Source organism: Coenobita brevimanus, chromosome 43 (assembly GCF_032717465.1).
Source record: "Coenobita brevimanus isolate Jiangsu-jjx chromosome 43, ASM3271746v2, whole genome shotgun sequence".
In the NCBI taxonomy this organism is placed as follows: domain Eukaryota; kingdom Metazoa; phylum Arthropoda; class Malacostraca; order Decapoda; family Coenobitidae; genus Coenobita; species Coenobita brevimanus.
In genome coordinates, this window is record NC_136996.1 from 2,282,501 (window position 1) to 2,309,763 (window position 27,263).

A 27,263-nucleotide genomic window follows, 5' to 3' on the forward strand; every position below is an offset into this window, starting at 1 on the left:
TATATCGAGGCTTTACTGTATGTATAGAGAGAGAGAGAGAGAGAGAGATACAATAGATAGGAAGATTGATAGATAGTGAACAACCATAGGGACATCACACAACCTTGTCGCATGCTCACAATGATCGTGAACCATTCACTTAGATGCCTGTTTCCCTTACACATGCCTCACTACCATCATAAAAACTCTTGACGGCACCTACCAGCTTATCATCTGTACCATACATGAGCAAAACTTTCCGCAATCCTTCTCTGTCTACTTTGTCGTATGTTTTTTCCAGATCCATAAATGCCATAAACACCTTATAGTCCTTCTCACAAGCCTTCTCCACTATCTGCCTCACTGCAAATATTTTATCCGAACATCCTCTGTCACTCCTAAAGCCACCCCATTCATCACTCACTAGTACTTCTGATATCTTTTTTAATTTCTTAATAATTCTTCTTCCACATACCTTCCCTATAACACTCAATAAGCTTATGCAACGTTAATTCTTGCACTCACTTTGCTCACCTTTATTTTTGTACAGGGGTACAATCCCTTTTTCCACTCTGCTGGTACAGTTTCGCTCATCCACGCCTTCTTACATATCTCCTACAAGCACTTCATTCCACTCTTTCCACTAAATTAATCACCTCTATACACTTCATCAATCCCAGCTGCATTCCCATCTTTCAGCCGCTTCACGACGTTCTTACAGATAGATACAGTATTATAAAAGAAATATAAAGTAGCATAACTGATATTGGAGTGTTCCTAGTTAAAGAGGGCAGGGTGCAGAAGTTACCTGTACTGCTGACTGCTAAAGATACTGTTCTTTTAAGTGAAGATGAATCGCAGCAGCAAGACTTGGTTAACCCCTAAAGTACTAAGCTCGTCGATCGGGCTTTTTGTGCAATTTCTTAAAAGGATGAGCAACGCCGATCATGCAACATCCACAAAAAACTGGCGGCAGCTGGCTCCACCCTGGCTGTGACGTAGATGGCTTCTAACCAATCAGAACTAAGTGTTGGACACACCGGAGGGGGGACCCAGGCCCGAACCCAGGCAGTGGGGGGGGGGGTGTAACCCACACCTCCCTCTCGCCACATCCCTCTACCCCACTACCTTGTTACTACCCTAACTCCCACCATTCTTACCACCACCACCACCTCTCCCACACCCTACTCATGCATCTGTCCCCCTCCCATGTGGATCCCCCCCATGTCCCCCCCCACCAGGCATCTGGGGGGAGGGTATTTCCCTCCTACCCTCCCTCCATGTCCCTGTACTCCACTGGGGCCCTTCCTTTGTGTCTGGTGGTGGTCTCCTCCCATTTCTCCATCCCCACACACCCCCTCCTGGCTTTACCATCTCCCCCCACCACCCCCCACCCCCTTGCACGTAGTATCTTTATCTCCCCGGCCTTGAATATTTGGCGTATTTTTTATGCTTAATGGCGCGTGTTTTTGAATCATTACCCGTAATATATTCGTGTCTTTGCATACAGACAGGCAAATCACAATTATTTTAGCTGTCTTTATTCAAAACCACTCGAAAAAGAAATTATATTTTCCCTAGCTAAATTTGACAGCTCGGAGGGGAGGGGAGAGGAGAGGGGAGAGGAGGTTAGGCGAGAGGAGGGGAGGGAAGGGAAGGGGAAGGAGGGGACTGGAGGTATGGGGTGGGGAGAGGAGGGGAGGTTAATTTTTACTATTTATCATATTTACTGGGGGGGGGGGTTTGTCACCATTTTATTTTTTTCTAAGCACATTACAGTGGTTTACAACATCTACACACACCACAAAAAATTGATTTTGGTGATTTTTGTATGCATTTTTGTGAAGAAAACAGGTGCAAGCGGCATATTTTCTTTCTTGCCAGGGCCATGACAGGTAACTATCATCAACTTTGACAGGCCATAACTTTGTAACTATTGGGTCTAGGAGAGTGAGATTTGCATTTGCAAGTGTGTAAATTCAAGCTCTACAAATCAGGCATAAAACTTTCAACCTTTGAGAAAGCCAAAAAATAGGCCTGTTTTTGCATCCTGGAGGGTATTCAAGGCTGGAGAATTGTGTACCCCAGGGGTTAATGAATCTGGGAGTGTATGTTAGAAATAAAAGTTGAAAGTGAATACAGTAAAGTTATGGATTTTGAGAAGAACGATATCACAGAAGGCACAGTGAGGTTGAATGGTTTGGAAATGGATAAAATGAGCACCTCCAAATATTTAGGTAGTGCAATGAGTAAGGATGGGATCTTAGACAATGAAGTATGAAAAAGAGTGCAACAGGGAAAGTGGGTCACAGGTAAAGTTAGGGTGGTGAAAAGAAATAGGAAGGTTGGTATGGAAGTAAAAAAAAATCATTGCACGTGCCAGTAATATGATCTACAAACTACTGTTTGAAACTGAAGCTTGGATTCTGCTGGAAGGACACGAGTCAAGAGTGAAATTAGTCATCAGATGGGAATGTGAGGAGCTACATGGAAACACAGACAAACAACAGTAGTTCACAAGCACTGTGGTATTAATGTGGATGTCCTGGAAGTTGTCAGGGGTACCTTAAGATGGACCGGCTATGTAAAATGAATGGACAGTGAAAGACGAACTGGGACAGTTTATGTGGGTGTGGTGGAGAGAGAGAAAGATAGGAAGATGAAGAGTGAGGATGAGATCAAAGGACAGAGGGGAGAGGTATATGAACGAGTGGCGTGAGATGGCAAAAGTGGTACAAGATGGAGGGAGGGCAGCCTGATGGTAAGGATTGGATGACATAGGGGCAATTTGTTCATGACCATCTTCTCCTATATTAAGACATCTGGATACAGATGGATAAACAGATAAATGGAGTATAATGACAACCTTTAAATCTTAATTTCAGAGAATGGCATGTGATTTCATCTCTATTATGAAAGGTTTCTCTGCCTGAAAGAAATACACACATTCTCCTTTAAATGCTCTTCAGTATGATGTTTTTCATGTTTTATCCGGCTACCACACGATAATATTATATTCCTTACAAAATAACTCTAACGGCTGAAAGTAATTCTTTGGTATAAAAGCGTCACATTAAAAAAAAAAAAAGTTATCTACTTTTCCAAACAAGGCTGCATATGAACACATTCCAGGACACAAAACCTGTAACTTCTTTGTGTCAGTACTGTATTGTACATGAGTTTAACACAGCACAAAATTTCAGTGGACAACTATAGAATCTAAATAATCACTGGACTCTATTTGCTTACCACCAGATGGGCTGCGTATTGTGATCGGCTTGAGCTTTCTGTGAGCACGAGTGGAGTCATCGTGCCGTGTAATGGCTGATTTTCTTGGTGTACGGCGGCGGCGACGACGGAGGTAACGTGCCACCAAACCAACCAGTGCAAAACCAACACTCACACTTGCCAACACCACCTGTAAAGCACCCAACCATAAACCAACACATAAACGTGAGTGACATAAACAACTACCCTAGTGTACCTAGACCGCAATATGGCAATCATTCTTTGCTGCTACACTACTGACAGAAAATACAGCTTGAAAACAATCCACTCTGTCCACACTGCAATGCAGCCCCCCAAACAACACACTTATTCACCTCATATACCACACTATCACAACACAGACAATCCTTCAAAACAGCCTCAACAAAAGATCTCTGAAAGTAACTGGCTGATGAAACCAGCTTCCTGCAGTCCATTGTGTTCGTGTCAAATTGAGCTCAGGGATGCAAAAATGGGATTATGGTAGTGAAAAAAATAATTACCGGGTATTACAAACATCAGTATTACAAAGAACGTCCACCATTAGCTTGATGTTCCACTGAAATTCTCTTCTGTAATAATTCAGATGAATATGTGTGGCATAAAGAACAGCTGGGACTCAGAAAATCGACTGTCAAGTATATACCTTAAGTTGGTATATGCAGGGCAGGACTTGCCTCATTTATATATATATACTGTATATATATATATATATATAAAACCTGAAAAGTTAATTTTATGGTCTTCATCATCCAGAGTTCCAAATCATTTCAAGCTAGTTACTGTATTTCTTCTTTTAGCTCAAAGATAGTTGATCAACCCCACCACTGATAAGGGTTTCCCTCCGGTGAATAAAACTTTCTGATATGAGACCGTATCAAATGTCTAAGTCCACTCTAATAACTGAAAAGGTTAAATGTAAAGCAAAAGGTATACATGCACTCACATATATATGTACAGTACAAAAGAAACAACGAAAATAACCTTCTGTGGGCGTGTGAGGTTCTTAATGTAGTCAGTCAGTGCAGAAGAAAAGCCAAGGCTGGAAAGTGTTGGGAGCCGAACCAATGGTCGTGGCACTGTGGGAACTAACTGCAGTTCAGCCATGGCACCACCTACAGGAAAGATACCATTATTGTATAGAAACTGCTCAGTATTAGCCTGTCACAGTACACTTAAAAAATAAGACATATTCCATTTACTATAAATAAGTTTTTATACTGGTAACTATACACAGCTGCCACTGTACTGTACTTGACAATTGTTAATTTACAAACTTTTGGAGATAAGAAGTTTTTGACAAATACGTCCTGAGTTATCTTTCAGACACATCTAGAAACTACCATATACAGTATTGTACTGTAATGTAATTATTAAGACCTAATAATAATAATACTGTACTATTGTAACAGCAGCCAGTGCAGGCCTATGTAAGGTGACTGGCATAACAATGGTACAGGTAACTACCTCAGTATCCTCCTGTGTTCATAAATGTCACCAATGACTTGTATAAATTTAGATCTCAAATATTAGTGGATTTCAATTTACAAACTACCGTATTTGTTACAAACCACCTCTCGGTGCCAATTAAGTATTTAAGTAGGACAGCAACTGTGTAATTATCACTGAAGAACCCCTCTAAAAAAGTGGCAACATCCTTCAGACAAGCTACTGTCTGTTATTTCATTGCAAACTGGTACTGATATTTCAAAGGACAGAAATGCTTCAATATAGGTTTGTCTTTTCCCACAAGCTAATCAAATCATGTCACAGCTAAGTACAGATATTATTAAAACTTTGACACAACTATACATTAATCAAAGCCTTCATACAATATAGTAAATAATTTTTTTCTAGAGAGCATCTGAGGTGATACACAATAAAAAAAACACAGTGCGGTACACCACTGGTAAGCTGTCGGCCACCAATCTGTGTCACTGTGAGAAACCTTGAAAAAAGTTCCAGTAACCTTCAACACAGTTTATTATCTTCCTGTCAAACTAAAAGATTATTACAATACCGGTATACTAAATACAGCCTATACCGGTGCGCAGACTGTTTTTATTTGTGAGATGGAGCCAATATATATTTCAAATGCCAGAACAAATGAATGTGTGAATTACTGTGTGACCCATTTCAATGGACATTCTGTTGATTTTTTTTTTTTTTTTTTTTTGGGGGGGGGGGGGGGGGATTACAGTTGTGATGACAATACCTGGCCTAATCAAGTGTTCAATATGGTATGTGAATGGTCTTTATACAGGGTGTAATATAAAGCAAATTATCAGGTTCGATCAAGTTTAGTCAGATTAATCCAGCTCAAAATTATTAGCTGTCTGGATGCTGCTACACCTCACCCTGCCCTAAGGTGGGAAAGGAGGTCTGGATGATGATGATGATGAAGATGACTAATTTATTCCATTCAAGTCACTCAAGGATCCATTAGGTCTGGCAAAGTCTGGTGATGCCAATTTATGGCTACTGTCTAAATCCATTCAAATTCTTACATAAGACCTGGCTTTTCCAAACCACTTCAAGTTCAGTTATGTTATGTCAAATAAAGACCATCAAGTCCACTGCAGTCCATTCACATGCACTCAGGGCAAGTCAGCATATTTCTGGTCTAACCAAGTTCAATAACATCAAACCCAGTAGTCAAAACATTAGGCTACCGTATTCCAGACTGGAACTCAGGCTATACAGTACAGTACTGTATATAGGCCTATACTGTATATGTTAAGGTACAGTCAACCAAAAAGGTATCCACCATCTTACTGCAGGTATCATTCAGAGACAGGGATAAAGCACTGTGATACAGTAGGCTACATGAGGCACCCTGTAATTATTAAGTGCAAATATTGTCCTTGGTAATTATTACAGCTCAAAAATGCACAGCTATGTCATCACAGATTGGATGATATATTTTTTTAGACAATATGTTAATATATTATTTGAGAAGAGCCTGTGGAGTCACATGGAGAGACAGACTGACATATGAGGATGTGGTATGGATGTGGATGTGATAGGAAGCATTAGGAGAAACACACTGAGGTGGTTTGGCCATGTGGTGAGAATGAAGAGTGAGAGACTGACAAGGAGAGTAATGTGAGTGAGGTGGAGGGGGAGAGAGGGAGGGGAAAGCCAAGGATGAGATGGAGGGATGGAGAGGCATATGAGAGAGGGGGGTGTGAACTGGAAGCGGAGCAGTGAAATGGCGGGGAACCAGGTGGTGGAGGCGATTTGTTTGTGGCCACCCCATATATGGGATTAAGGCACCTGGCAATAGATATATAGATTAATATACATTTGCAAAACTCGCTCATTTTCACAATCATCAGTCTCCAGGTGTGCGATATTTTGGGGGGATAGCTGTACATATTGCTAGACATTTCATGTCCATGAGGCACAATCAAACAACTTCTTCATAAGTACTGATAGTACTATGTCAAAATAAGTGTCATCTACTAAGCCCTCCAGTCTACCATCACAGTACCATCAACAAGATCATAAGCTTTTTAAAAAAGAAGTCTTTTGGTATTTTTACATGACCATTTAGTCATTTCAAGCTCAAATCACATCCAGGCAATTTTAATCAAGTACCATAAACTAGGCCAAAGCAAGTCCCTGCAAGTCTTTAACATCTTTTCCAAGTTAATAAAGTTACTCTCAGTTCACTGAGGTCAATTCAGAACAGTCTGACTATCCCTCTCTCTCTTTCCCTATCTATATTTGAACTATATCAAACCTTGGTCCGAAGGATGTGGCTTTTACTGTTAGTTCAGGCTGAATAGGTTAGGTCTAGGTAATTTTTCTTTTCACTGATTATTTTTAATATATTCTAGAATCCCCAGGTTAGGTCCAAATGAAACAATGGCCAGGATGGGTCTGAATGATGCTCAGGTTAAGTTTGCTGGATGGGGTTATGTCAGAAGGATATCAAAGCAAACTGTGATGGATGGCAAGGTATTATACCGGTACAGCAGGCCATATCGTATTTGTGGCTTTGATTTCCATGGGTTGGGAAGGCCAACACATGCACATGCAAGCATGTTGGAGCCCTTATATACAACATGATTTAAATGATACAATTGGATGCAATATCAATATACTGTGCAGTAGTTTAAGCTGTATATAGAGATAATTTAACACCATACACAATTAATATATCTCAAACTACACTTTAAAAAAGTTTATTCTAATGTGTGATGATGCTTTGAGGGACTGCAAATGGTTTTTGGGCAAATAGCTACTGTACATACCGGTAGTTACATTACCACACAATTCCAGGGGTTGTTTAATGGGCAAAAATTATTTGTTGATTTCTCAATTTGTGAGGCTTGATGTCTCCCACTTCTTGGACGTATGGAGGGCAAATTGTACAAACCTTGACTTGTATTTCCAATTCTTTCAATCTCAGTAACTTGAATATTAACTCAGATTTTAGTTTTTTTTCTGACTCAGAAAGCAGGCTTACAAACTGAGTTGCTAGATCCTCTGCATGTTATTACAGGTATTTTATTTTAATTTACTAAACTCAACTTCACATTTACCTCTAATGTCAAGCCCTGCCCTCTTTGTCGGGAGTTAAATTTGTTGGGGGGAAAATGATGTGACAAACACCTGTCGCACAGTCATCCTGTATGGTAATATCAACTTGATCACACTAAAAACAATCATGGAACAAATCAAAACGACTGGAAGCAGAATCAGATGATGACCAAAAATGATCCTCCCAAATTGTGCAACCTGTTGGCAGCTCAAAACCTTATTGATGAAGCAACTGAGTGAACTATAGGGAAGTAAAAGCATGGGATTAGCTGTGAAAAGACAGTTGTGGGGCAGGTCAAAAACAGTCAGCAGCCCGTACTGATGGACAACATTTAAGGATGAAAGGAGTGACAGAAAAACTAAATGCCTCTTAGTCCTCTGGTCTTAAACCTCACAGAATTATGGAATAAAACAAACCAAACACAAACAGAAAATCCAAGCCATCTCTTAGATGACGGATGGATGCTACTCAGCTAGCTGGTAGGGAGGTTTAACAACTTAGCTACAAAATTTATATCAACTATCCAGTATTCTCCTTTTTTAATTTTATACCCTACCGTTCTTCAACATACAGTTTTGTATCCTGTATTATATGGTTCTGCTCAAAAGGCCAACTACAGTATGATTCCCATTCTGGGGGTTAAAAAACAATGCACTTAATTCATAAATACCGGTAAGCCTTTTTTTTTTTGTTAATGCTTTCAGCCACATATTTTCCTGATCTACAAAACACTTCCCAAACTGTCAGGGGCTCAAGAATGTAGAACCAAGAAAGAAGCCCATGTAACATTTTCCCCCACACCTATAATTAGTGAAAGTTTAAGGTAGCCCAATTCCTAGGTCTCACCATTAACTTTACTATTGCAGAACTCTAATGAAAAAAAGAAAAAAACACTGTCAAACTCTAATTTTACTTTTCAGTCCCCTGTCCCTATCAGTATCCTCTGATTCGCCACTTTTTGACGATTATCATCAAAATAAAGAGCTTAGGATGCGATTCGGCATCAATTTGGTTACCAAATCATCACCTCAGATGCTAAAATGTAAGCTTATTATAGTTGCAACAAGCAGAGAGCTACCTCAGTAATGCAAAATATTGATCAAAACCTTTATATCAGATCCGTAAATAAGCTGTCAAGCCGAATCCACACGAAATTTTTCAGTCCACCCGCACTTCACAATCCAAAACAAACACCGGCGTGTCCGAAACCGCGATCAGCTGATGCAATCCTGACCTTGGAACTGTTTCGTAAGATGATATTACTGACATTTACTTATATATGTAAATTTGCATTTTTGGCCGGAAAATCGATCATCCGTGTGAACTGACCTAAAGCAATAAAATGAAACTCCTATCTTTAGGTAATAACTGTGGAAGTTCGAGTTTTCTGACCATGTTTACTATTTACATCTACTTTACCGTGTTTTGATGCAGGGCATTCAATCAAATACCCCGCCTCCCACGTGCTTCGTCAACGTAAACAAACACACATTGTACCTCGTAGTTTTTTTTTTTTTTTTTTTTTCATTGACTTTGCTGCGACACATCTACACGCAGTGTCTGACAGGCCCTTGGTTCAGAGAAAACGATAGGCTACCATCAAGTTCCTATGAGCTCAGAGGAAAAGCCTACAATCACGTTTAAAAGGCGAAATTAGTACTGAACTTCGGAGGCCGATGAGAGATTAGGGATTGGCCCACTACGACGGATCGTTTTCCCTGAGGCGCGTTTCTAGCAAAGGAACTTTGTAAAGAATGTCAACGAAGACAATGAAGCAAGAGAGAAGCATATTCTCCTGGCAGGTGGAGACGCCCACCATCCACTTACAGGTATTCCCAGGTGACTCAACAACTGGCAACACAGATACAGTTCTATTCCAGAACATTTACTAGGTATAGGTGATGTCTAGCGTATTATCGCACAGTTGTATGTTGTCCATAATAAGAGTTTCCATTCAAGGCAAGGTAGGATTTATTGCTCACATGATACCGCTGGGAAGAAACTGGTCATTTACTTTAAATATCTCTACTTCCTGGTGGCGAAATAAAGGATTCTGTGTTAGATACTATCAGAATGATAAGCGGGGATGTAAAGAAGTTAGATGTAGTCCAGATTATATCTTAGCCTAAAAATTTAAAATTCCATTTCCATTTTCTTAGGCTTGTCTGCTTAATAGACTGTATTTAGTATACGTGTATCTCTCTCTCTCTCTCTCTCTCTCTCTCTCTCTCTCTCTCTCTCTCTCTCTCTCTCTCACACAATCTATAAAAAAAAAATTTATATATATATATATATATATATATATATATATATATATATATATATATATATATATAATGCTGCACTGTCTTGCCTTGAAGGAAACTTAATGTTACTCGGTGTCTGATGAAAGGGTGAATTTTGTGATTTGTGATGCTTGTTGTCCTTGTCATCCAGCTAAGCAAAAATATCCTGTAATTCCTTGAAGACAAGAGTTCCTATTGCTGGCTGTACGAGCACTGAGAATGTGGTACTGGAAACTGGATGGTGAATGATTGTCAAGTACAGTCGGGGACGTAAGTTTGTCACCTCTTCTCACTTTCCTATGCAGGATAATAATCCTAAATTGACAGGGGCTTGTTGCTGTTGTCAGATTTTCCCACCTGACAGTCATAGTGGGAGCGAGACTGTGGGCCCGCCACAAACAGAGGCTTTGTACATGTTTCTCTGCCCTCAGATGCATCTCTTCGACATGATGCGCTAGGGAGGAAAGAGGACGTATACCTAGAGGTTTAGATAACGCAATGGAACAGGAAGCCATACTATCCTTCTCTACTTAACTGAAACTGCGTTTGAGTTCAAAATATATGGGCAGCACAAAGAAGAGTGTCAATGTGCAATATGCACAATACATAGCAGAGAAAAATGTGGAAAGGATGGACAGCAAGAGAGGGGGAGAGGGAGGGGAAGGCCGAGGATGAGATGGAGGGATGGAGAGGTATATGAGAGGTGTGTGAGCCGGAAGCAAGGCAGTGAAGTGGTATTGGACAGGGCTACGAGAGGCGATTTGTTTGTGGCAACCCCTTACGGGACTGAGGCGTCCAGCAATAGACAGATAGATCCTTTTACAACCTATAATCAGTTATAGATTGTGCGTGATTGATAGTTGTACGTCAGGCATGTACGCAGCTTTGTACATAAACCATCAGTGAGTATCCTACACGGCCGTCAAAGATCGTGCGTTTCCAGGGTCTGATATCCTGAAGTGTTTTGACTGCACCATAGTTTGAGTTTGTAACATGCATGGACAAATTCTTTCTAATGTGGACAGGGCCCTGGGCTTCCACTATACTAACTGAAAATGTATATAGCAAGACGAAAAGGAAGATCGCTGAACTAAGAATTCTTCAGTCGGGCGTAATTACAAAAAGGAACCCTGTTGCGAAAGACCAATATTACTACGGTAGGGCTATAGACATTAAAGAAAAGAGAAGTGTGTTACTTCACCCTGGTCTTGGAAAAGTGTCTGAGCGAATAAATGCAAAAGGATATCAAAATACCAATTCGTACTGCTTAAAAAGAAAAAAAAATACTGATCATATAAGAAAAACTACTCGAGTTTGCACGAAAATACGCGAGTATCGTTGACCGCTGGCTAAGTGATGGTGAAATTGGTGAATGATAAAAGCATCTTCCGGTGTGGTTAGGCTATAATGCAAGAATGAGCAGCTCAGGCGATATTAGCCTGTATGACAAAATATATGGTTGCACCTGACTAGCATAGCTGCACTGATCACTGGGCTGCACAAGTTGGTTGGCAACAAGGTCGTGTTCAATTCAGGCAGGGCATAACCGAAGCCATTACCCTTGCTGGCTGTGTTGTGTTCAGTTCAGGCAGGGCATAACCGAAGCCATTACCCTTGCTGGCTGTGTTGTGTTCAGTTCAGGCAGGGCATAACCGAGGCCTTTACCCTTGCTGGCTGTGTTGTGTTCAGTTCAGGCAGGGTATAACCGAGGCCTTTACCCTTGCTGGCTGTGGCAGGGCATAACCAATGCCTCCATCCTTGCTGGCTGTGGCAGGGCATAACCGAGGTCTCTACCCTTGCTGGCTGTGGCAGGGCATAACCGAGGCCTCCATCCTTGCTGGCTGTGGCAGGGCATAACCGAGTCTTCCACCCTTGCTGGCTGTGGCAGGGCATAACCGAGGTCTCTACCCTTGCTGGCTGTGGCAGGACATAACCGAGGCCTCCACCCTTGCGGGCTGTGGCAGGGCATAACCGAGGCCTTCACCCTTGCTGGCTGTGGCAGGGCATAACCGAGGCCTCCACCCTTGCGGGCTGTGTTGTGAGGGTGATAATTATCATAAATTTGACCCTCACGACACAGGTCACTGGCCCCAAACACGCCAATGACTGTGGCCACCAACCATCACACCCTAAGCCAACTCTGACACACCTTCACTATAGCCTTCCCTTACAAACTACGTACCTCACCTGTGATTGCCGCCAAAATTCTCAATAATTTTCTTGACCTTGTCTATCAGTTCTGATCCCGAACCATCATCACTGTCCATTACCTTTTTCACCAAGCGCTGAACATCATTCCACGAAAGATCCTTAGTCAAACTTGACAGCAAATTCAAAATATTCCTAACATCACGCTTCCTCTCCTACACCGACGAGCCATCCAACTCTTCTGCTGTCCCAAAATCAATTAAACGACACCTAAACTTACCATCTTGTTCACAAACTATAACATTTTCTTCGTGAATGTCTGTGTGAACGTAGCCGCATTTATGAAGCTCTCGGCTCCGCTCGGCAAGGTCCATCAACACGTCATAAATCACTGCTTTATCCTGCTGACACTTCTCATCGTAAAACTTCTGTAGTAACATTCCCTCACAGAACTCCATTACAATCACAGGCTCGTCCGAACCAACAGCCAACAGCCTTGGAGCACCACCTGCCCCGTCCAGCTTGTACAGCACCTCAGCCTCTTGCTCAAAGTCAATTTCGGGATCAGAGGCACCATTGGCATAATAACATTCCCTATTTGGCATTTTCAAACAAGCGTCTTTTCCTTTGTAGCGGACGTGATCAACCGTACCGTACATCCCGCTGCCAAGATGCTGGACAACTCGTACGTGCCGCATAATGGCGCTGAAAGGGTGTGAAAGGACCTTCATCCCGCGCCTTTCGCGACCCACACGCACCTCAGAAACCATAGCGAATTAAAGAAAGTTGAAAAAAAAAAGTACCAAACACAAGAATTAAATGCAAACAAGAAAAAAAGGCAACCACGAAGTAAATGACTATGAGTGAAGTGGGGAATGCGCAATATAACACTCGTACAGGAAGGACAAATATCTACCTGTGAGTTCTAACGATTGCGCACTACCACTGACCTGTGATGTCTCGCCCTGTCTTTATATAGGTGGGAAAGTGGAACTGCTCGGGCGGTACCTATCCTCGTTTGCATTAACAAATGAATAAAATCTGGTGGTTATGAACCTTTTAGCAGGCTACATATCCAACTTATTTGTAATTTTTATTGACAGTGTTGAGAGAGTGCTACTAAATGTTTATTAATGAAACAATGTCGAGTGGATGAACACGAAACAGGCATTTTTAAAAATCTACAAGCTAGAAAATCTGCCTTTTTAAGGATATTTTGGTGAAAGTGATATTTCAAACGCTAAGTACAGTGAATGTATGAAAAGAGTTCGTCAGTAACATAAGATAAAGAAACATAAGCTAATAATTACCAAATTATTGGAAATATTCCTTTGGGAATTATGATAATTCAAATTTGCCAAGAATTCCGTTTTCTGTTGGGACTTCGTAGTAGCTTTAAGAGGCAAACGGTAGTATTATGGCAAAATAATAGTAAACTACAGCAGGGAAAACTTATATAGCTATTTAACGGGACCTATAAAAACCAATTATACCCATAATGTAAATGGGATAGCGGTGATAACTGCAACAGTAAAAGCGATACTGTGGCGGCAGCTGTTGGCATGATTTTGGGTTGATTTTGTTAATAATCGTTAACTCTGCAGAAATAAAAAGCAGGCTCAAGACTCACAAATGCATGATCAGTAATCAGTCATAACTGTTACCTGTTTTTCGCAGGAAGGACAAGGGAAAAAGTGAATCATCTTTTCCATGTCTTGAGTTGCCTGCGAAAGCAAATCCATTTTTAAGTGGCGTAGGGACCTGCAGATATGTCGGGGTATTTTCTTACATTCGGAACTATGTATGGTGATACTGTAATTGACACTGTGGGTGTTCCTTAGCTTCCCAGTTCCCAATAAAAATGAACACGAAAGAGGAACAAGTGGGTCATTTTTTACTGGTGCTTGTGTCGCGAAAGCGCATTCGGTTCCCGTACATCTATTTTGAAAGTTACCTATACTTGTTCATCTTGGCCCAAATTTTCATTCTTTTACAACGTATTTCACGTGGCTTAGTGAAAAAAATGGCATCATTTCCATAAATTTGTGACCATTATAATGCTGCTGTTCATCTTCATGGTAAGCTACACTTCAGCACTCAAAAATTTAGACATGGCAGTTTTAGGCCAGATCAGATTAATATATATATATATATATATATATATATATATATATATATATATATATATATATATATATATAGTATAGGTAATGTTAGCTTTTGAGCCTATGACGCCAGGTTGTGAATATTTTGGTAAGAGGTACTAGCAAATTACAGTATTTGTCATTTACTTAGGAAGCTAGGCTGCTAATTAACCCTCCAGACCTCTGCAATTGTGTTGGTAATGAAGAAACAATCCTTTACACCCAGACTGTAGTTCGTTTACATTGTAATTTTCGTCTTTTTTTTTGCAGTGCAGGCTATTTCCTAAAGTTGAGTGGCTTTTTAAGCCTATGGTAGGTTGTTCAACCAGTCCTGAGATACAAGGTCATTGTAGCATTCTAGTTACCACAGTTTCTTCCCTAGATTCTCATTGTACCTCCACACAAAATGACACCTGAAATAAGTGCTGCCAGCTGCCAACACTGGTCCCCAAACCTTGGAGATGGACTGGCAGTTTTGTTGTTAGCAATGCTTAACACCTAGCCAGTCCCATCAGCACAATGTAAAAATACTCCCACTGATACCATATCCTGACCATTGCAGGGATCAGTTTGTGTAGGCTACTTGGATACAATTATCCTAATGTTCACTGTCTTCCAATATGGCCCTACTGACACCAGAGAAATTTCCACAATATCAACCTATTATAATAAGAAAGTGCTATTCCAAGTTTGTCACAATAGATGTGATGGTAACTATTACCCACGTGTAAAAGAAATGCGTGAGGGCGGAGGAGGCCAGCCCTGTGTTGGTGTGTTATAGGTGAACTCATAGATCTTGGGAACATGCATCTCAGCCAACATCTATAGCTGTATGAAGAAAAAAAATATATATATATATTATCTAACTGGTCTGGTTTCTGCTTGTCAGTTACTCGTTTCATTAATAAAGGCTCCGACGTGTGCATGCATCAGCCTTGGTCACCTTATGGCAGCTCTCCATGCTGCTCGATCTCTGGCAGCTTCCCTGTTCTGTCCCTTATCCCTGAGGTCACACTCTATGACCTTGTCCCAGGTCTTTCTTGGTCTGCCTTTCACAACCCCAACCCCCAGCGTTCACATTTCCCACTTTCTGCACCCAGTTGTCATCCCCCATCCTCTCCACAAGCTCAAACCATCTCAGTCTATCCCCCCTCATCACAATACCAATACACTCCAGTCCCATCCTTCCTCTTAACTTTTCCATTGTAAACCCAGCTAAAAAAAAAAAAAAAAAAAAAAAAAAAAAAAACTGTTCCTTTGATCATTCTTCAGTTCACAATCAAGTTATATTCCCCTGCCCCCAGATCAGAGACACCATGGTACCGTACATCCTTGTCTGGTCCCATTATGAGTGGGGATTTTCCTGACATTTTGTCCAGTTACATATGTAGGGTGTCTAGAAATGGATTACTGGTGCAGGGAGTGGTCCTCAAAGAAACACTATGTTTATATTATGTATACTGTGGACCCCATTTATTTAAGGTACAGGTACTATCTATTGTTCTTACATCATTATTAATATACCGGTATATACAGCATGTGTGGGCTGAAGCATGCAGTAGGTACTCCTTGGGGATTATAAAATGGCATGATAAAATACAATACACATAAAATGTAATAATAAGTTATGGGAAGAATCATTAAGAGATACTGTATCACTTCTCCCCAGAGTACTCCATCTACTGTCTGCTAGCATGGACGTGAGTGACTAGGCTCACCCTGTGATGTTAAAGTTTCCAAATAGTACACCTAACCTGACAACACTAGGAGCTACTTGTACCTGTGTATGTAACTGTGCGCAAGAATTAATGAATTGTAAACAATGCATTCACAGTTGAATAAGTTTCTATGAATCGCACTTTACAATCCACTTTCACCAACTTATATACAGTAGTCAATAAAATCATAATGATAACTGTGTAACTGGTTAAGAGAAGCTATTCATTCATATACCATAAAGAAAATTTCTTATTAATTTTGATACAGTTACAGACTCTACATAAGACATAAATTTTAGAGTTGAACTGTGTGAGCAGATCAAGATGGTTACTTCAGCCTATCATAAAAAAAATTACCATACTAAATGTGGTGTATCTAGGAAAACTTTCATAAAGTCTGGAATACCTCTCGAGTATCATAATTTCAAATTATTCACACAATAATAAATAGACTACATTCTGATCTTATATTAGTAAACTGTTGTTTGTGTATTACACTCACTGCCAGCAGTAGCATAAGTTTCTCTTCTTCAACAAAGGTAACCCTAAACAACAGGAAGATTTAATGTGTTTTCATATTGTATGTGATGAATCTGGGATTTTAAGTAGATGACCGAGAAAATGTAATAAAAGGTACTGCATAGATTATATTCCATCTATGGTTGCTATCACAAAATTTTGTCTTATACAGGCAATCCCATTAATCATATAGATAAGGCTCTTACAAGCCAATCACCAGGGAAGCGGACACTCATATTGTCATCTCACGTAAACATAACATAATGGTGGATACAAATAATATACATATCAACTTCATGACTTACCGCTACTTGTATCACAGTCGACTCGTGACACTAAACATCCATCTCCAATAAGTAAAAAAAAAAGGGTTTATTGCCATTGTCTATACTGCATTTATTTAGAAACAGTGCAAAAGTATGACGGGCCTTATATTTTGACCATTAATATTAATTAGGCAGGAACCATCTTTATCCTTGGTTTAATGATGCATTTTGGACAGAAGATTTCTAAAACTCTGAATATACATACTGGCATTAAAAGGATGTGAACTTTACTCTGACAATCTTGACTGGGTATTATGAGACCCTGGCAATTACCCATCAGACCAGGTCAGGCATAATATTATACATCCAAGTTATCAAGCTGTGTTAATGACAACATTGTGGGGGGGGGAAAAAAAAAAAAAAAAAAAGCCCATGTACTGATAATTGTAGATCACAGTAAAGAACTTAGAAATAAACAGTGACTAAATATCCAAACCAAAGTATATTGGTACACTGTAATGCACAGAGGATAAACTAACTCTGCACTTAATGGCAATAAATTCATTGATACATACTCGTATATGACAGGATATACAAGTACATATACACAGAGACAAATGTATGGTATCATTAGATAAATAATGGCAAACATTAAACACATTCACAACACATGGAGTCAAATACCTAGAATTTGTCATAACCAAGGAAAAATGTGAAACAACCATTCTAAACAACATAACAATCTGAAACATTCATATATACATACATATGTATATATATATATGTATATATATATATATATATATATATATATATATACATACATATGTATATATATATATTATCCTCTATGGAAGAAAACTTACTACACATTTGGTGAGCAACTGCAAAACATTCTTTGTCTCTGAAAACACATTCATGTGTAAAAAGTGCTTTAAAAGCTGCTGCTTCTTCTGCTACTGTAATATGATCTCAGTTTCTTGTGCGGTATGCAGTTTCACGACTAATATTCTTCTGCCATACTGTAGTGCCATTCACATATTGCTGCACCAAAGTATAACACAGCAACAATGTCAACATAACACTGAAGACGTGTGGAAACCAAGATGCCTCAGATCTGCATTGCTGACTGGCTAATGACAAATGACACCAACAATTATGGGAGCACTCCTGGAATGAACTGGACTGTAAAGGGCACCACACAAACACACACACTAAAGTTCAGAAAATAAAAACTGTCGCGCATAAATATTCTGGCATAACACTGAGTACTTTATTTCTATTTCAGAATGTGCTAATAATAAAGAAAATCTGAGTAGTGATTACAGCAAAATACCCACTCACATCAGAGTATCGATGAAAATATTATATACCTGTATTTTTTTTATTTTTTTTCACAAGAAGCTTTGACAAGATATTATTTAAAGATTTTAATATAATCTGAATATTTACACTATATTTCCATACACACCAGATGTACAATAATAATACTGCATTCATCAGTGAAACTATTAAGCTTGTTAACACCAAGATTCTGGTGACAACTAGTGTAACACCTGTGCCTTAGCTCTGCTTGAAGAGCTGTTTGTTTAGTTCTTGACTGGAATGAGTGTGTAGAACACAAGACATACTTGTAAGACATGCTACAATCTTTCCATTGAGTTGGTCCTCAGAGCCTGAAGTGTCCATATTACCTTAAGGATATAAATTTCTTATTTTAATTTACTAACCATGGCCTTGGGTTTTATTTGGAAATGAATCAATTCAAAACAGCAAAATATTCCTACTTTCATTGATCACTATTTAAGTGTTACCTAAATGACTTGAAAGGTACAGTAACAGACCTAATATCCATAATGATTCATTGGGCTGACTATTGCTTTAAAGACTAGAGATACTGCATTAAAGTACAGTACTGTACTTAAATTGGTATTACCTGATGCAATGTTTATTTAATCTTTCTTTACGTTATGAAATACTTGGTACTATGAACAAGCTAGTATAGGAGAAAATGCCACCTACATTTTCTAATGCTTATTACTTTCCCGTACCTATACTGTACTGTTCCTACTAAATTCATATATTAAGGGAAAATAAAAATATCCAAGAGTTTATTTTACATCCTCATAAAATATTTATGGTATGCCCCCCCTTGAATTTTTAACCTGAAAAAATGTTTTGTTAGACAAGCATCACCCTCACAGCTCTTGATAAACACTACTATCTGCTAATTTGCTTGAAGACTCATCGCCACCGAGATCTTCAGAGTTTGTCCCTTTTGCATTCTTTTCTGACTGTGTTTGATGATCCCAGCTGTTGGGGTCTGAAACAGGGCGTCGCTGAGCCTCTGCTTCATGTAGACTTTGTATCTGACGCAGCAGCAATTGTATTTTAGATGCATGGTGGGGAGGTATGGACGTGTGAAGTGTCCGCAAAGACTCCTCTGCCTGTAATTATATCACATTAATAATCTGCCTTCTTGGATATGTTGGCACTGCTTCAAAATTACCTTTATATCTTTATTTTTAATTCAGTGTAAGCTTATGTTCATTTTCATCCTACATGACACTACCCAATTACTGTACTATGTGACTACCATACAATAAAAATATTGTCAATTATTCGGGCAAATTCATATAAAATTGCAAATGATGGTAACAACTAACTCATATTAAGTTTATCATGGTGCAGGCATCATTGACTAAGCTTCTGTGCTCAGTATATTTATGGGTAGATCTCCCCTTAGTGGGTGGAAGTGTACAGTACATGGCCTGGCCAACAATTTGCATGAGGTGTTCTTACCACTAAACCACTTGGTGCCTGTTTAAATTTGCTATATGTAAATTATTAGCAAATGGCACACTACTGTACAGTATCACAGTAGAGTACTTGTATATCCTAATGTACTGTACAGTACTGTAATAAACACAAGGACCCCTGTGTTTAGGTTTCAAACCTATGACCCTCACATTCACACATTTTAACAACTTCTGGCAGTTCAGGCAGTGCAATACAAATCCCATTACTGAAAGTCAACTCATGGGAAAGATCAGAAAAAGAAAGTCTTCAAGAAAAAAGATCCAAAGCTGAGGGCCACATATTTATTTATTTATTTTTTTTATTATTGTTATTCTTTTTGCTTACCTGGATGCTATGATTGTGCAAATACTGATGAAAATTTTAGAACAAAGAAAATTACACAGTACTTCTGTCTATGGGGTTACATACAGGTTTGCACTTTTTTCCCTCCTCCAAGCCAAGTGATCAATGGATCTACAATTTGCAATGTTGTTTTCCATTTTTTTCCAAGGGCAGTTACTTCTGAATGAACTGTGTATTCTGTGTACTGTGTTGGAGAATATTTGCACATGTTTCACCCACTGTTACAAGTGGAAAGGAGAAGGGAAAGTTAAGATACATAACCAATGAGTGTACCTATGCTTCAAACTGATTGACTCTTCTGCCCAACACTGGAGTTGACTTAAAAGTGTGACACATGGAAGTTCTGTCCCCTCCCCCCACGAGTAAGGGGTCAACATTCCCTAGAGACTGCCTTTTCACTTTGCATAGAGTTTCATTAAATTCTGCCAATGAAATTTTTCTCGAACTACAGTAATTTGAGATCTTGGGCAAAATAAACATCCTGGGGGATATGCAAGCTACAAAAATAAACATCCTGGGGGATATGCAAGCTACAAAAATAAACATCCTGGGGGATATGCAAGCTACAAAGATTTCTTATCAATACTTAAGGGGTTTAGCTACATATATCAAAATGTGAAGAATGGTCACTCTAGAAAATGAAGGTTATCTTCTTGAAAGTTAAAAGGTCAAAACTGGAAAAGACAAAAAGGAATAACTGCTATTGTATTTTAACAAGTGGACTGAGAGGTGACCCAAATGAATATACAGTATGTGGAGACCTGCCCATATACTGATAAACACACAACAATGTCTATCCATTCACTCATGTACAATGTGTATTAGGATGGCTCTCATCTTTATCCTGAAGTGTTGCTGTTCTTTCAATCTAAATTCATCATTCATTCTAAATTAAGCATCAAATATTTCCTGTCACTTACTCTTCTGAGGAATCCTGCAGCCTCTTCTATAGATTTTCTCCACCTTTCGACCTCTGCTGCATGTAGTGCTTCTTGCTGCTGAAGTATTCGTACCCACTCTTCCAAAGGCCCACTGCCCACACCAGACCTGATAACAAATACATTCATTCATTCAGTCATCATCTCATCTTGTGTAGCCCCATGACAAGCATAAGAGCCCAGGGCTAGGGAAGTTGGTCCTGACATTTAAGACAGTGACCAGCCTCACTCATCCCTGAGTGGTATTATGTGAGCAATAAACTCCAACCACCCCTTGGATATAAACCTGCCCAGGCTCAATCAGACTGGAGCACCATAATTACCCACTAAACCATCAGGAGCCATAATTTGGTTATATGGTTTTCAGCCTGTGTAGTAAATGGTTTCCTGGTGTACAGGAAACCACTTGGCTTGTCACTCAGTGCAGAGTCACCCACAGACAGATGGAAGAGGAAAGATTGAATGAAAGAAAGACAGAAGCAGAAGGAAGGAAAGAAGGAAGGAAGAGATGAAAGGGCAGTTGCCTGAGAGCAGCAATACATTGAGTGAGTGGATGGTGAGCCACCTACCACCAGTAACAAATACTGTACACATTAATCATAATGATGCCATACACTGTACAGTATATTATTTCTAGTCAACCTTATTTCTGAAACTCTGATGAATGTAAAGGTCAACAATATAGGGCAAAATTATTCAGTAGACCAAACACTGCCTATTCTTACAATTTACTGTAAATATTGATGAATGTGAACTTTATTGTACATTTAACTTAACATAATCATCATCCTATCCTAAGACACTACGCCTGACTCAGACAGCTCACCATCCAAAGCACCCTGTTCCATTTTCCAAGCTTCATAAAGCCTTTGTGGTACTGTGCAATTCCCAAAATCCAAAATAATTGGGATGAAGGCTTTTGGAAATTTATTTATTAATTTTTAAATTAATTCTTTGAGATTCCAATGACTCGTTTTTGCGTCAATTCAAATCCAACCTCAGAGATTCTGACGAAGCATTTGTGCGTCATTTCAAGATACATTTGTTAATTATTCACCATAAATCGCATTTACGCATCATAACAGAGATGAGCATCACGTCACGGAATGGTTGCTCTCTGCACGGCAGGTAATGCACAGCTGGTGTGACTTATGGCTTTGTCTCTTTATTACAGGTATACCCCGGTTAAACAATGCAACTGGTTAAGTAAAAACCCATTGCAAGGCGGGGTATCGTATACCAGGGTAGATTTACCATTTTTTTTTTTTTTTTTTTATGTGACCGACTCTGGGCATAGGCTTCACAGCCTGATTTCAAGGCCCAGTAGTCCTCTTACGTACCGCACACCTCTACATGTCACCCCTTCGGCGCTAACATCCTTCGTCCATACTGAATACATGATAGGGCTGTCTCATATAGGACTGATGTATTGGTATTAGCGGGGGTATTTTTACGACATGTCGGCGGGTCTTCTGGTAGATCAGTAAGTCTGATTTTATGAAATTCAAATCCTTAAACTGTTCCCTGCCTCAGCGGGATTTGAACCTGGGTCCGTCAGGACTGCAGGCCAACTCTCTACCGATTGAGCCATGTAAAGTATAGGGATGTGTTTTTGAACCTTGGGTTTCCCCTCCAAGTCATAAACCCACCCAAATGAGTCCAAAAACAAGTTTCTAGCTCACCTAAACCCCCAGACAGCTTTAAAACAAGCTAAACTAAGCCTAAAAGCAGTTTATAACCCACCTAAACCAAAAAATCAAACTTAGTAAACGGAACCCCCAAAATGACAATGTTCACCCCACCTATGACTAAAAAACATTAATATAAGTCAAAAACAGTTTATAAATCAACTTAAACACAAAATTTAAGTTTAAAATATCATCAAAATCAGTAAAAAAAAAAAAAATCTAAACCCATCGTTAAACCAGGGTTTGGCCATCGTTAGGTGGGGTATGGTGGCATTTCTACCCCTAACGCTAAGCTATCATATCTCGGGGTATACCTGTACTTTATTCTTGGCAAATACTTTTCTACAGGAAGGTATAAAATTGTTTGGTTTTTGCCTAACTTCAACTCATCATTAGGACTCTTTATTTTCGTTGTTTTCTTTTTCTGAACATACTTGGTATGTGGGGGCACTCACCATCCACTCACTTGATGTAGTGCTGCTCTCAGGTATCTGCCCTTTCCTTTCCTCCATCCTTCTTTCCTTCCATCCTCTTCTGTCTTTCTTTCCTTCATTCATTCTTTGTCCTTCTGCCTACAGGTGACTTTATACTCCCTTTTCTGTCCTTCTTTCCTTCATTCTTTCCTCTTCCTTCTGCCTGTGGGTGACTCTACAGTACGCTGAGTGACAAGCCAAATGGTTTCCTGTACACCAGGAAACCATTTACTATGCTGGGTGGTAACCATATAACCAAATTATGGCACCTGGCGGTTTAGTGGGTAATTAACCCCTTAAACGCGGATCGTCTCGTTTGCGACGCTCGGCAAAAAGGACATAACGGCAGATCGTCGCATTTGCGATTCTATTAAATTTTGAATAACCGCGGGCAAGCAGGCTCCAGCTGGTATTGTCTATCAGTACCACCACCCTTTAGCTACAAATTAGCATACTTTACTTTTGTACTACTGACCTCAGTTGTTGCCAAGTATCGCGTTTCCCCCCCCCCCCCCACGGCCCGGCCAGCCTGGCTGTGATACATGGCAGCGCTCTGAGCGCTCAGAACTGTAAATCTGCGCTCTCCTCTCACAAGCAGTTTATGCTAATAGGAAACGCTTGTTTCCCCAGTTGTAACACTAGCTTTTTTTCTCACGGTTTGCCCCTGTTTAGCGTCAGTTTACCGCAGGCTTTCAAAGTGACATTATGGCGAGTTCTAGCTCTTCCGAGTCAGTGCAAGCGGCCGACAGGAACGAGAATAAAGTGGCGGGCGTAAGGCAGAATAAAAAGCGCGCTGTGGTGATCTTTTGGGAAGTAATATGATTGAAAATAATGTAGTATACATGTTTTTAGCTGTGAAAATGGAAATGTTTGTTGAGTGACGGGAAGACTGCCATGGTGCATGTCGGCCGTACGCTCCGTTGATTTTAGCCTTATTTTCAGTGCTTATTGTACAAATACGGATTCCAAACTACCTTTACGTTGTAGTATAAAGTTTACTGTGACAGAATGAGGCTGTGTTAGAGGGGAAACCGGGTTGCTGGAGGTGTGAAAGTGAAGATTTGGTTACCCAACTTTGCAAGTCTCCACAAGTCCTTGGGTAGTCCACGAAGGCTCAACACCTGTCTCTGGAGAAAGCTGAATGTAAGTACTATCTGCCATACCAAGTATAATGTTCTAGGGTTAATCTCTGATTTTTGGTAAATATTTTCCTACAGGTACTCGGACCGCGATACAACCCCGCCACTCGGGGGGGGGGGTCGACTGTTCACGGCCACGTTTAAGGGGTTAAGGTGCTCCAATCGGACTGAGCCGGTGAAGGTTTATATCCAAGGGACGGTTGGGGCTTATTACTCAGTACTGCCACTCAGGGATGAGTGAGGCTGGTCGCTCTCATCTGAAATGTCAGGACCAACTTGCCTAGCCCTGGGCTCCTACACTCCTCATGGGGCAACGTAGGATTGGATGATGGATGGATGGAGGGACTACAATAAAGTACAACTATTCACCTTTGAAATGACACCAAAATCTGCATTCTATCATGAAAACCATATTTACAAAGACTGAGCAAAGAAAAGGATCAGTGAGCAAATATGCAGCTGAGAATAATAGAAAATCGTGCATCTTTTCTCTTTCGCTTTATCACGCAGTAACATCCATAAATTGCCATAAACTATATATCATTATAAAGGTAATTTATTGTAGTTTTGCATGGTTTAAACTTGATTTATATATCTGTATGTTTTTGTTTTTTTTTTCCAAATATTTTTCTACGGGAAGGTATAAAATTTTGGTTTTCGCCTAAAATGTCATTTTGATTTTTAATTTTCACTGTTTTCCTTTTTTGAACATACTATGGTAAAGTACAACTATTCAGCTTCAAAATAACACCACAACCAGCATCCTGTTGTAAAAAGTGTATTTACACTGACGGATCAAAGAAAAAGATTGCGAAGTGAATATGCGGTTAGTTGGCACTAACACTCCTTCACGGAAGCCTCGTGCAGCTGCAACACTCAAGCCTCCGTTTCTTATCAAGGCCTTCATTGCACCAGCCACTTTCCTTCCTTGTGTCACTCTATTTTCCACTTCTTTTGGACATTTTCCTCTCTTTTCTGTCATTGTACCCAGGTATTTGAACTTTTTCACCTATTCCGGCTCTCTCCATTCACTGTAACATCACACTGGGAGTCACCTTCTCTCTCAATAACCATTATTTTACTCTTTTCCACATTTACTCTCAAGGCCCGACACTCACAGACATCAGCAAAACCCAGCACTAGTCTACCAAGTTTTTGTGCGGTATTTGCAAGTAGTACTGCATCATCAGCATACAACAAATTTGAGATATTCCATCCACCACCATTCATGGCCAACACCATCCCACTCTCCATTACTCGTGTTTTTACTTCTCTCATCACCCCTCCCATATATATTGTATCCTGTATACTGGACAACCATGGGGACATCATAAACCTTGTCGCAAGCCCACATCAATCATGAACCATTCACTTAGATACCCATTAATCCTTACACATGCTGCACTACCATGATGATGATGATGATTATTATTATTTTATAATTATCACCTTAAGGTCCCATAATCCTACCTATGCAGACACTGACAAACTACGATGACAATAATCGCTTTCTCACTGTGACAGTGGTAGCGAAGCATCAGCTATATGTTAATTCCAACTTCCTTACAATCTGAAAACTTAGTACATATCTCAGTGGTCTTCCACACCTTACAAAGCTATACAGTACACTTCCAAGTTCCTCTGAGTTTAACTTTACCGGTACTTTTGTCTCTCTTAATCTGAATAAAAGTGTTGGTTATTAGCAAGAATAAAATCCAAAAGGGGCTAATGGGGATTAGTTTTAACCCTTTCATTACAAGTGATCTTTCTTAAGCTGAATAAAATACTGGACAAGTCATCAGTATACTGAGGGAGTTAACAAAGAGAAAACTCGAGCTAGTCTGACCTGAACATGGAAGGGTCGAGGGTTGGATAAGGTGACGATCGGTGGAACATTTTCTCTTCCAATGCCCACAACTTATAGTAAAGAAGGGCATTCAGAGTCAAGAGGATGATAAGGGTTGCTACCACTAATCTCACAGGACCCTCATTGGAGGCACCATTGTTGTCTGGCGTTACAGTTGGCAGTGCTGGAAGGGATGATGGAAAATTAACACCTTCTTAGATTGACAGTACAGCAATATTACTTACATAAACAATGTAACTCAATTTCCTGTGTTCAAATAATTTTTTTTTTAATAACTGAACCCAAGTCAAAGGAGAAAGGAAGTTCCAGGTACAATCTCCCTTCATCCTGAATCATGGGTAATTGCACCTGGGGCTTCAACTAATCTCTGATTCATGCCTTCAGTGATAAATTTTCCTTAATGAATAGTGGATACGGTTTTCAACCTCAAAAGATATTTTATTAAAGTCTATGTCTCCAGTAGAAGACCAACTGAAATGACTGAAGTCTCTGGCAGAAGATCAACCGAAATAACAAGAATATGAACAGTACAATTGATTGTTTTTTTCATAACTTAGAGGTAATGCAAAAAGAGAGAATCTTGAAAACCTACTGAGTTTCCTGGCAGGTATCTGAGTAGATTTGTGTGTGTCCTTGGCCTTATCTGGATATGCCTGCGAAGGTAAGAGAACATCTGGTGGTTCTCCTTTACTGCCAACACGACCACGCCTCCGTCGCCGTGTGCGCTTGCTAGTTCGATCCACCTCCGCCTGAAGAGCTACGTTTATGTCATTCAGCAATGACTCTACCCCACTGTATGCATTCTTGTCAATCACACCTGTACCAGAGAAATAAACAACATGTACCAGGACTGAAGGAGGGGGGTAAGAACAATGGCTTATATCAAAAGAGTGTTAGTAACTTTATCAGTATTTTATTATAAAATTTTCAATAATGTAGCAGCCAATCCTACATTACCCTCTTCCGGGTATGTGGACCTGAGGTTTGGGTACCACAGTCTAAAATCTGAACCACTGAGATAGACGTACACTATATTTACAAAAACAAGCATGCAGTTCTCTGCAATGTTTAAATCTAATCTGATATGGTAATATTTTTCCAGTGACTTCAGTCTCTACAGA

The 27,263-nt window shown here is 39.9% G+C and overlaps 2 protein-coding genes across 2 annotated transcripts in view; both read right to left on the reverse strand.

The window, feature by feature from the left end:
* The window catches only part of Miga (mitoguardin), a 477,244-nt gene extending 468,544 nt beyond the window's left edge, over window positions 1-8,700 (reverse strand). Inside the window, exons 1-3 of the mRNA XM_080270830.1 lie at window positions 8,690-8,700; window positions 4,231-4,361; window positions 3,229-3,397 (exon numbers count right to left, since the gene is read on the reverse strand). Of these exons, the coding sequence (XP_080126956.1) occupies window positions 3,229-3,397; window positions 4,231-4,353 (292 nt within the window). The 5' untranslated portion in view covers window positions 4,354-4,361; window positions 8,690-8,700. The remainder of the gene's footprint in view (window positions 1-3,228; window positions 3,398-4,230; window positions 4,362-8,689) is intronic.
* A 7,117-nt stretch (window positions 8,701-15,817) lies between these two features.
* LOC145397808 (protein Aster-B-like) overlaps window positions 15,818-27,263 on the reverse strand; it is a 191,545-nt gene continuing 180,099 nt past the window's right edge. Inside the window, exons 12-15 of the mRNA XM_080270829.1 lie at window positions 26,735-26,959; window positions 26,122-26,305; window positions 20,958-21,084; window positions 15,818-19,322 (exon numbers count right to left, since the gene is read on the reverse strand). Coding sequence (XP_080126955.1) covers window positions 19,074-19,322; window positions 20,958-21,084; window positions 26,122-26,305; window positions 26,735-26,959 — 785 coding nt within the window. The 3' untranslated portion in view covers window positions 15,818-19,073. The remainder of the gene's footprint in view (window positions 19,323-20,957; window positions 21,085-26,121; window positions 26,306-26,734; window positions 26,960-27,263) is intronic.